The sequence below is a fragment of the Bombyx mandarina genome, chromosome 01, assembly GCF_030267445.1.
Source record: "Bombyx mandarina strain Sakado chromosome 01, ASM3026744v2".
NCBI lineage: Eukaryota > Metazoa > Arthropoda > Insecta > Lepidoptera > Bombycidae > Bombyx > Bombyx mandarina.
The window spans coordinates 9,284,641-9,297,473 of record NC_143208.1 but is presented as its reverse complement, the minus strand read 5'-3'; the positions used below and the strand labels follow the sequence as shown (position 1 = coordinate 9,297,473).

At 35.6% G+C, this 12,833-nt stretch overlaps 1 protein-coding gene across 1 annotated transcript in view; it reads right to left on the bottom strand.

The window, feature by feature from the left end:
* Positions 1-1,898, bottom strand: part of LOC114245123 (uncharacterized) — a 34,788-nt gene extending 32,890 nt beyond the window's left edge. Inside the window, exon 1 of the mRNA XM_089729275.1 lies at positions 1,713-1,898. Within this exon, the coding sequence (XP_089585401.1) occupies positions 1,713-1,759 (47 nt within the window). The 5' untranslated portion in view covers positions 1,760-1,898. The remainder of the gene's footprint in view (positions 1-1,712) is intronic.
* Positions 1,899-12,833: the final 10,935 nt, after the last annotated feature.

Genomic DNA, 12,833 nt, shown 5'->3' with positions numbered 1-12,833 from the left:
TGTTGAGCGATGCACCGGTATTCGAATCCCAGGCGGGTACCAATTTTTCTAATGAAATACGTACTTAACAAATGTCCACGGTTGACTTCCAACGTGAAGGAATAACACCGTGTAGTAAAAATCAAACCTGCAAAATTATAATTTGCGTAATTACTGGTGGTAGGACCTCTTGTGAGTCCGCAAAGGTAGGTATCACCACCCTACCTATTTCTGCGGTGAAGCAGTAGTGCGTTTCGGTTTGAAGAGTGGGGCAGCCGTTCTAACTATACTGAGACCTTAGAACTCATATTTCAAGGTGGGTGGCGCATTTACGTTGTACACCAGGTGGGCTATGACATCGTCCACCCATCCATGGAATAAAAATAAAAAAACAAATGCCGTCGCACTGACAATCGGTGGGGCACAAAAGTACTGGAGTGGAGACCTCGTACTGGACGTCATACCTTGAGCGGATAACAAATGAGGTGAACCGACGACCTCGTGAAAATAGCTAGTAAGGGCTGGAGGCGAAAGACAAGAGACCCAAACGAATGGAGTGTTTAAGAAGAAGCCTCAGCATTGGGTGAACACTAGAAGAGAAGAGTATTGATGTAACTGAATGGGGTATCAAATTTTTAGTAATATGTAGATAATAAAAAATTTAATAGTAAATAAAGTATTAAACGTAAATTTCTAGTTGTGATTATTAATAATTATATTAGTAGTTTCATTGTATTAAAAAGCTTAAATGATGAACAACATATTATTATTATGAATTAAAAGCACTACGTAAAGGTTTTGTAGAAACTTTCATATTCAAATTTAGAAGGACAGTATTGAATACTAATTGAAAATACTTAATCATTTATTGAAGCATCGATGTATTTATCCAAAGGCAGCTTCGTAAAAATTACGATACCGTACGATTCATATTAATCCGAGCCTCTCATATTTACCAATCGTGTTTGTTATGTTGACCAAATGTTTACGCTTTTTTATGTTTCTATGAACGATGTGCAATTTCCCGGAGGGCATTTTTACGTATAAAGAAACACAAACCGATATTGTATTATATATTAAATAATATCTTCGCATCAGATCACAATCAGTTTTTAAGACAATTCATGTTTGATTAGTTTAGAAATATAATTTGCGAAAGGAAATATCGAGAAACACTTCCAGTATTGAATCAGGAAAAATATTTTTATTAATTTATTTCAAGAATACCTATATGATTGTTTAATTTTGTTTGGGGAATTGATTTACGAATTGGTATAATTTTCACGCATTCATTACGCAAGACAAATAGTCTTAGAAAAGTGTTAAATACCAATACAGTCATTAACTTCGGTATCCAAAATATTACGATTGCAACCATCCATACACGGCCCCAAGATTGTGAAAATAAACGAAATGGGCAGAAAAAGTATTATTGAGTAGAGATCTCATAAGTTACTATTATTTTCGGCTCCTTTGAGCGCTTCCCGATTATATATTCACACACACACACACACACACACACACACATAAAATTTTGTTTTGTTAAGAAAATAAAATATAAATGTATAGTATTAATATAAATAATATAAGCCTCTTTTTCTCTGTAAATTCCATTGCAAATACAATGAAATGCGCGTAGCTGTTGTTGTGAATTCGCATTGTAAACACGCCTGGTAAATATAATTTATTGAAAACTGGGAATAAATTTGACAAATTATAAAAATAATACGTACCTTGTCGAGCGCCATGCTGCCGAATACTGCCACGTTTTTTCTTTCATTTTTACAAGAATAGTTTATTTAATGTTCATGCAAACTTTGGCCGAGCACATGGCAACCTCCGTTTGGTAGAGAGCACACGAGCGGGGAATAGCCTGGCAGCCAGACCGCTGTCGCGTTACGAACTGAACGCTACGATGATCTTCGCACACTGAATAGGGTGGCTCTCGCACCCTCGTCCCGCGCTGCGTCCACCCTGAGAGCTTCCTCTACGCGGTCCTGACTGCTCCTGACTCCTAATTGTCAACTAACACTCCACCACCGACAAACATTGGCACTAAAAACAAAATAAAAAAATGTGGTGTTGTGGGACACCGGATAGGAACGAAGTTCCTTATTATAAAAATATTAATTTTAAGTTCTATTCGAGGTATAAAGTAATTATTCGGGTATACATTTTGTTATTATGATTTTTTCTTTGATAAAAAAAAACTACTTTACAAAGCTATCAACTTTATTTTATTCACAATTACTTATGAAAAATATAGAATAAATATGTTATTTTTTGTACGTCATTACAAAGTTAAGTCGTACACTGTGTGCATTACTAGTTTTTACGTTATTACAAAGTTAAGGCGTACACTGTGTGCATTACTAATAAAAATCTTACGTTACAGACGTTTTTTCCCGGTTAGGGTACCCCTCCGCATCGTCCCATAAAGAACTTCGTTCCAAAAGCTCTACTTTAATTATCCTCTGAATATTTTATTTGGACAATATTATACAAAAACATTAGATTTGCTTTAATTAAGTTAATTTATCACAGTAATTAACTTAGTACATAAGTTTACAACACAACATTATACATAATAAACCATAGAATATTTTACACAAAAAAACAAAGAGGAAGAACATAAACAAAAAAAAAACAGTAATTTTGTGAATCAAAATATTATACACGCCCACATAATATTTAACTAGAGTATTATTCAGGTCGTCTCCCTGATTTGATGACAATAGCTCCGTTTGTGCTTTGATAATATTTCACTGAACACAAAAAAATGAAATGAAGCTAAAATCTTTCTTACGAGTGACCTCTCTGTAAGTCGGAAACAAAAAACCTTCAGTTTGAGTAGCATCGTATTTTTGTCGGGCAGGTTTTGAATGCTACGTCCAAAACCGGCACCTTCAAGTATTCTTTTTTAGTTCAGTGTATTAATGTGGTAATTTTCTATGGCAGAAATAGACAGCATCATGTTATCCACCCGAAAAGCACTCTGGTACGTATCCTAATTTTTTACCGCGGCATAGTTAATTAACTGCAAATACATTGGGTCCTGCCTATTAATATTTTTGACTCCCACATTTTACAAAACAATAATCTGGGCTAAGCATATCAAAACACACAACGTTCAAAAAAAGGAAACGACTGTGTACAATCTATGTCATTTTAAGTCTATTTCTAAAGAACATTGTCTTTTTTTTTTTTATTGCTTAGATGGGTGGACGAGCTCACAGCTCACCTGGTGTTAAATGGTTACTGGAGCCCATAGACATCCACAACGTAAATGCGCCACCCACCTTGAGATATAAGTTCTAAGGTCTCAGTATAGTTACAACGGCTGCCCCACCCTTCAAACCGAAACGCATTACTGCTTCACGGCAGAAATAGGCAGGGCGGTGGTACCTATCCGCGCGGACTCACAAGAGGTCCTACCACCAGTAATTACGCAAATTATAATTTTGCGGGTTTCATTTTTATTACACGATTTATAGTATTCTCTTCGGTTTTCGAGAGTCGTATGTGATTAGACCTATTTTTATGGTTGTTCGTGTCGAATCGTCCGTGACGAAGAAAGCTATAAAGTACTCGAAACGTCGGCAATAATATTATACAATGACAGTAAAAATAGTTTTAACTATGAATATTGTCTTCCTTATTTAATGTGTACTCATGTAATATTTATATGTATATAGTTATACATAGTTAGTTTTGCAAAAAAAAAGTCATACAAATCTCCAAAGCAAATCAATAAAATAGGCAAAATAAATTTTAGAACATCATTTCCCCATGATCAAACAACCAAAATCGACTTCTATCTTTTTCACTTTAGCAAAAAAACGACAAAAGAAATGTGATGACAGACGAACAAACCATTACAATAAGTAAACCACACATGTGAGCGGTTTCTTGGGTGATTTGGCATATTCAATAACGTATCCCAGGTCAAAGGATCGATACTTATTATCACTTTTATTTCGAACAACACGTATTCATTCACCAGAACGGGTTAGTGACATTAATTCTCTTATGTTCCCTCAATATATTATTACAGAAATAAAGTGATCCAGTCATACGCGAAACGTGCAAATTTTATGTCTTCTCTGTATTATTGTTCATGATCCTTTAACCTCTGGCCAACACGTCCAACACCAACACGTATTTGCCACGTCTTCTTCTTTCCACTATCAATACACATTTATTCTATTTCAATTTAATATTCAATACATATTCATTCATGTATATATTAATACGTGAAGCAAAAACTTTGTACCCCTTTTTACGAAAATTGCGCGGACGGAGGAGTATGAAATTTCCCACACTTATAGTGAATATAGAAAAGGAGTGCACAATGCTAATATTTTTTTTAAATAATGTATAAAAGATATATTAAATCAATAAAGAAAACATTACACACACTGCCATGTATTTGACACACACACATAATAATATGTATATATACTTTTTATTTATTGTCGAACTTTAGTTAATGCTTAAAGTCTGTTGTCAAATTAAAAATAGGTTAATATTGTTTATCTTTAATATTATTTGTCTTTAGATCTCTCTTTTAGATTTCTTTTTTAGATCTCTTTTTTTTGGTTAGGAGGAAATCGCCGGACTCTCACCCTCCACTGGGGATGGCGGGCGGGGTATGTCGGAGTCGAACCGACTAAAACCTCCTGTCGCTCAACAACCAGCATCCAAACCTCGCATGAGACAGAACTCATGAAAAGGCAAAGTGAAGCAAAGTGAAGGCAAAGTGAAGCAAAGGGGGAAAGTGAAGCGTTTAGTGCGGAGCACATCTCTCCCATCACCCTCCCCCTCGGGACGCCGGACCAGCGATCGTCGGCGCCACGACCACCAGCCCTCTCGGTCGGCAGGCTGTCCGAAGCCCGCCTAGATGGCGCCGGTTAGAATGGGTTATCCTACGAAATACCCCGCTGGGCCAGAACCAACGTGGGTCGAGGATAGCCAGCCTTCCATCACCCGGATGCTCTTGCGTAAAACGCGTGCAGAGCAGCTTGCACGTCGTCTTCTTGGGCCCCCTTCGCCGGTCCCCAGGCCGACATGTGAGGGAGACCCGAAACACTTAGAGGGCCAGGGCTTGGGCGAGATCCGCCTCCCTGGCCCCCGCTCGACGGCAGCGGGCTTGTGCGTCTCTCGCGCGCCCCGCCGCCTCCTTCTGCGAGATGGTGCACTCGCAGAAGTCAAGCATCGCCTTCCACGACTCGTCGTCGCCGAGCATCGATGCCACAACACTCGGCAACGACAAGTCGTTTCCTATTTTTACGACGAGGACACGGCGCCACCTCTCCCATGCGGGGCAGGCGATGAGCGTGTGCTCCGCCGTGTCCAAGTCGCAACCATAATGGTAGCACTCTGCCGTCGGCTCGGCTCTGATCCGGTGCAGGAACTCACCGAAGCAACCATGCAAAGTGAGCACCTGCGTGAGCCGGAAAGTGAGGCGTCCTCTGTCACGATTCGCCTCGACGGTCCTACAACCAGCCGAAGGATCGGCCAGCCGCCTGGATGGAAAAGAGCATGCCCTAAGTTTTTTTGCTGATTCTTCTCAATGAAAAAAAAACTTCATTCCTAATCAATCATGAGGTTATAAAGTGGGAACGACTAAGAAATATATTACTTAAATACGACTAAAATACGTATATTTCTATTTTAGATTAGAATTTCACATGACCGACAATCACTTGTGTACAACAATGTCCCTCAAATTAAAAGAAAGTCACCGCCTAGCATTGAGGATTCTTTTGAAACCTCGTTCGAACTGGCGAAAGTGAAGTCATTTTCATCGAAACAGTATATATGGGGTTGTACGTTGTAGCAAATCATATCAATACGCCTATCAGCTCTTATATCAATAACAAACGATTTCGGATTGCAGATTTTTAATACAGAACAAATTCAATTTTATCATTTACATTTAGCAAATCATTGTGTTGAAAGATGCAAATTAATTTGTATTTTTACTCAATTAAATAAAAACACTCTTATAATTGTATGCGAATATGCGGAAACGGCCTGCGGGTATTTAAACATATCTCTGTCTCCTGAAATGCATGATATTATTTTGTTATTTGAATATTCAGTATCAATTCAAGTAGAAATTGTTTCAGTATTTCATTTTTTCAATTCTTCAGTAACAATTCAATTAGAAAAGATTTCAGTATTTTGTTCTTTCAATTATTCACTATCAATAGCTTAATTATTTCCAGTCCATTTCCATATACTTCTTATGATCATTTTTAAGATAAAATCATTAGCTTTTTTTAATGGATAATATTATATGCGGTGATAAAAGGAAGCCTAATCAACCATGGCATGCCCAGTTTAGTTTTTTTTTTCTTTTTCCCACCTAAACTGATGGTTTGGTAAGCTTTACTGGTGGTAGGACCTCTTGTGAGTCCGCACGGGTAGGTACCACCACCCTGCCTATTTCTGCCGTGAAGCAGTAATGCGTTTCGGTTTGAAGGGTAGGGCAGCCGTTGTAACTGTAACTATACTGAGACCTTAGAACTTATACCTCAAGGTGGGTGGCGCATTTAAGTTGTAGACGTCTATGGGCTCCAGTAACCACTTAACACCAGGTGGGCTGTGAGCTCGTCCATCCAACTAGGCAATAAAAAAAATTTAAAAAAATGGTCTAGAGAGACTGTATCAGCGTCACCGGGCTAGTAGGTGAGCTCACGGGGCTCAAACCTGAAGACGTTACTAACACGAACCCTAGCAAGAGCCGAGCTTCTCTACCACCGGACCGGGAATGCGACCGACTGAGAAGATCCGGCGAGAAACTCAGTGGGCTGTGTCTGTGGATTAATTTACTCGCCGAGCCCTTCATCGCCAGCGACGGGTTCGACGAGAACGATGACCGGTGCTTGGGGTACCTAAAAGCACCGTTTGTGGATCGGGAGGATCCGAAATGACGTGTTTTGGGCGACTTCGACTGTTCATTTAGTCGCGAGCCAACCAATCTCATATTCTTACCCGGATTACCGTCTCACGCAACTGTTTCTCTTCGCAAATTTAGTTTACATTATAATATTTTGTCATTCTTAATTTTTAAAAATGAATTTAATAAATTATCAGTCTAAAAAGATTAGTAATTAGTATTCACAAAATTCAATAATAACTGATACTTCAAGACCTAGGTTCATTTTATGTACATATACAGGGTGTCCCAGAAAGAATGGATAATCCTGAAACATCTCATATTAGAGCAATTGGGGACTCAAAAAAAAAAAAAACTTAGATGGTACCCAAACTAAAAATAAAGAAAAAATACCAATTTTCATTATTAAAATTTAAACTCAGATTAACTTTTGAAAAAAAATCCAATCGAATCCCGGCAAGGGAAGATATTTGTATGATAAATGTAAATGTCTTTTCCAGGGTTATGGATATATATTAAATACATATAATAAAAATCTTACATTTATTTCCGTTATCTGGTACCTGTAACACAAGTTCTTTACGGACTTATCATGGAAACAGATAACGTGGCGTGTGATTAAAAAAAAAAAAAAAACTAGCGACTGATACGATTTCCCGTATATTCCTTAGTATAGTGCATGTACAATATTATTATAACACCAAAAAACCTATGGATTTCATTTATTTGTAACTGTTGTATATTCCAGAAACGTACAGCAGTATGGAAAATACGAACTTTTTTTTTAAATACGCAATTTGGATACTACCTGAGAAATATTTTATTTTTATTTTTTATTTTGTGTCCCCAATAGCTCTACTATGAGGTGTTTCAGGATTCTTGCAACCATTCTTTCTGGGACACCCTGTATATCTATAGTTATATACATTTGTTCTTCTGTTTTCTTATTGACATTTCGTAGATAAAAAACGAATTCCAAAATGTTGCATTCACCACACCAGATTACGTCAATAGCTACTAAACAAAAAATAATTAAATAAATAAAAAATCAGATAATGATTTCATTATTATGAAAAGACTCATTTATATTATATTATATATATATTAATATTAAACTTATTTAATATTAAAAACGTTTTAATTCAATGTTTTATTGTTAATATACTAAAGCGTCTCTCTAATAGTTACTTAAGAAAACAAAATAATTCACAAAAAAAGAAGAAAATGATATTCAGCTGTTTTGTTTTGCTTATTTCTCTATATATTTATATGAATATATACTTCTCTTACATATTTATTCTCAAACGCGATCAAATCGTTGAAGTGAATTGTATATTTTATGTACTTCATACTTCTGAAGAAACTTTTAATAAGAACTTTCAAATTGAATGCCTCGCTTTCATAGAAAATATTGTTAGTTGATGCACATTTTATAAAGAACGGACTACTCAGCTAAGTTGGTATCCATTACAGTTGATTTGTTTTCCTTTCCGTTTGCCTTTATGCCTCAGATGATACTAAATGTGCAATTGTGTTATACTCGACAAAAAACAAATGAACCTTTGAAATGAACCTTTTTATTGATCACTAGCTGATCCGGCAGACTTCGTAGTGCCTCAATCGATAGATAAAAGACCTAAACTTTTGTAAAAAAAAAAAACATAAAACAAACAAATGGAATCCGTCCGACGGGGGACAAATCAAAGGAAAAACAAAATTGTTATTTTCATTTAATTCCGAGCATGTTCGTATTTATCTGCCTTTTAAGCCTTCTCTGGACTTCCACAAATAATTCAAGACCAAAATTAGCCAAATCAGTTCAGCCGTTCTCGAGTTTTAGCGAGACTAACGAACAGCAATTCATTTATATATTTTATATAGATAGTGGACAATTGTAAGTGATAAATGCACATTAATCAAGAAGCAATCACATAACATTCTCATAACAAAAAAAAATCTAATATCAACTGTTTAAGTCATTTGACTGAATAAATGGCAACATTACATGTCGAGGATATATCAGATTGTTTCACCCATACCGTGTGAAAAAGCAATAAATGAGCGGCGAAGTTAATCGATACTTGTATTCGTGAATAGAGGTTTGCTTTTAAAACGGCTGTAAATAGAAGTAATAAAAATTGGAGCATAAAACCTATTCATGTACTAACCTTATTGTAAACGAAAAATTCCGTGACCAATTAATTAAGCATACAAACATAATAATATTAAATTAATTCTTCAATAGTTTCAGATTACTTCAATACTAACCTTTTTGTGTTTCTTTTATATATTGTAATATATCCCTGATTTTAAATTAAGTTAATTATCAGATTTGCTAAACTACAAGAAACTTTTTTTTTTTTATTGCCCTTGTAGGCAGACGAGCATACGGCCCACCTGATGGTGAGTGGTTACCGTCGCTCTGTAGTAGTAGCTAGTAACTTTACTTCAAGAAACACTTAAGACAATTGATTAAGTAAAATAGTTAAAGAACGTGATAAAAGTGGAAAATTGCCAAGTAGAATATCATTTATCAATGCCATTTGGTGACGTTTTGCGTTGTTGTGATGGAATAGGCACTTGGCGTCCCCATAAGCCCATGAGGCTTCAAAAAGAAATTCACGTCATTTGAACAAAACACCTCTCCATCTTTTTTAAAGTAACTATTTCTAGAACTTTCAATACACGTACTATTTCGAGGTAATGTTCACATCCACAATACAAAATCTGTCATTTGAAACAAACATATTTATTTTTACAATTAAAATTGCAGGCTTCATTTTAAAAGATGCCTAACTCGTATGCGTACAAGTTCACTTACACATAATAAGCTCGAACACAAAAAAAAGAGCGGAATCGACTAATTCCCGTAAATTATCTGTTCCCGTAAATGAAAAAAAAACAGGAGCAATAAAAAACCAGAATCTCAGCGAACAAAAAAGGTGAAAAAACATGCACAATAAACTACGGGATCGTTAAAATAAAATAATTTCCCTCAACAAAACATCAAGAGATTAAAGAGAACAATCTATCAGTTTAATTTATCCTTACAATTTGCAGAGCTTCTCCCATTTGTTAAGTACTTAGCTTCTTAGGTCAGGTTACTCTGTAATAAAAGCGGCGTATCCAACGTTTTCGGCAACGTTAATTTTTTGTGTAATTTCGGCTTCACAGTTGGTTTTGTAGATTGTTTCTTTAGTTGTTATAACATTATACTTACTGAAAACCTAAAAAATTTAGCTTCTATTCTGTTTTATTGATAATTATCTAATGTGTACCTTGATTTGTGTTTAGTATTTTTAATTTATGTATTTATTGCAGTACCCTGGTATTTCTGTGATTTACAAACAGAGATAGAACATAATAAGACGTAAAAGTCTTATAATTATCGAAGACTCACAAAAGCAGAGAAATAATAAAATAAATGCGATAATAATATGAATTTAATGAAATTCAATTTGTAGAGATACACCAACGTTGAAATGCGGGTCGGCTGAAAGCTACAGCAATCGTGTTGGTTCTGACAATGTAGTAACCGTTGCTGTTTTCGAATAATATGCAATCTTCCATAAATAGGTAACATAAAACGATTACACTACAAGTTTTAGTGTAGTTTTAAAATTTATAAACATATAGGCTTCGTGTCATAGCATGCTGACTTCGTTTACTGACAGAAGCGATTATAAATTCAAAGCGAGCAACAAACTAATTTAGGTAGTGTAATTGCAATCACCGTTCAAAATCCGTTATTGAATATGATAATGAAACTATTTGCATTGTCATCGAGGCTAATGGAGTTTATATTAACGTGTAACGGTTGGTTAAACGAACGGAAACAAGATAAATCGTTTAGGTTCTGCACACCTTCATGGACCTACGTGAATGTATTTCCGTGTATTCATAAAAAAAAAAAAAACAATCTACAAAAAAATCATACAAATAACACAAAAGGGCTGCGTATCTCCAACATATTTGTTCATAACAAGGACTCCAGAAACAACGTCAATCAAACAAGAATTTTTGAAGTACATTCAAGTAGGTACCGATATTTATTGTGATATTACAAGTAAAAGCGAAAGTCTACATAAAAGAAAAATATTGCCGTTGGCAGACGATATCGAAACCCGGTTTTCAGGTGGTTACTGAAGCACATTAGCACCATATCGTCAATATCACACCCTGAGAAATTAGATGTCTGATTCTAGCAACTTTTATTTCTCTGGAGAAGCCAATGACGTTATCTTTAACATAATTATGTAAAACTAATTTCTAAACTGGAAAATACCATAGGGCATTGTGGCTCGACTATCAAAAATCAAAAAAACACATTATTGAAATGGAATATTTATAGTTAAATAGGCGCTTGGGGATGAAGTACCAACATGACTGAACAACAATTGAAATCAGGTTATTTCAAAACTTATGAAGAAAATTATTTCGGACATAAAATCACCATCTAAATTCAATTATTATTTAAAGTCTTACCAGTAGATCTTTAGTTAGTGTAAACACGAACGATTCAAGTGCTCTGCTTTTTCAGTCGGATGCAATAGAAATAAAATAATTGACTACCTAAACAAAGTTAGTAATTTATTTTAAAACCACTTGAATCAATTAGTCCAGATATAACAGTGAGCATTTCGTGTGTTTAATTTTGATAGCTCTTCTGTAAATTACGTTAGCCTAATGCATTTAACTATTCATAATGCTGTGTAAGTAAAGCATTTTTTTTAAAACAGTATTTTTTTAAATACTCTTCATAATTAAACAGTGTTTGAATACTGGAGTGCACTTTAAGTATTTTTACAAGCCTCTTAGGTTGTGTGACAATTTTATTTATTTATTTGTGTATCAAGCAGCGTTTATCCTACATCGTTCAGGGTCACATTCTCACTTTCTTCGGACATGTATCGCGACAGGGTGACGACCCAATTGAGCGCCTGTGGTGCAGGATAGAGGGTACAACACCGCGCGGCAGATCACCGTTACGATGGACAGACCAAACAAAGGCAGCTCTAAACGGTTCTGTCAACGAATGCACAAGAAAGGACGTGGTACGTGAGGAATGGCGACCTATTGTGAAGCGCATCACCACCCGAAATGATGACCACGACCACTCTTCCAAGAGTGCAAACGACTGAGAAGAAGAATTTGAGTAGGTCCCCAGTTGGTGTGAGTCGGTTACTGGAGCTCAAGATATGACCAACCTGAATGCTGTTATCCGCCTTGATCCGCCTCGTCACATAACCATAAGACATGATTACACTCATAAAATGAATTTTAACCGAGCTGACGTGTTGAAACTAATTAAAATGGTTAACGTGTCATGGGATTTCGATGGCATCATATTTTTTTTAATCCAATACACATGAATGGATACCGAGCTCAATTTCGTGCGGAAACAAAAACCTCCTAAAAATATCAACATTTATTCCAATCTGCGATTCGCAATTAACTCGGTCGGATATGGATACCAGTATTAAACGAAAACAAAAGGTCTGTAACGTTTAAAAATCTTTTGTTTATATTAGGCTTATTACAATAATGCCAACAATAAACGCACTGATCAGTAGATATATTATGTACACACAACACAATGTACATGAACACCGACATTAGCATAAAAATCTTCAAGCGACATTTAAATAAAATTACATTTTTAGATCACCGATTTTCTGCTGTAAAAAAGAAAACTGTCATTTGATATTTATGATTTCCGTTAAGTGAACTGTGAACCTGTGTCTAACAAGTGGAAAAAAAATTGTTAACGTTTTACTGATTACAAAAATATACCTAAAATCAAAAATAAATCTAATTTTATCGAAGTAATTAGTAAACGTATCCCTCCTCAATCCTCCTCCTACATTTTACCAACCTCCTATCCTGAAGCGTTGTGAAATTGAGAGAGAGAGAGAGAGAGAGAGAGTATTCTTTATTGTACACCAAAAAA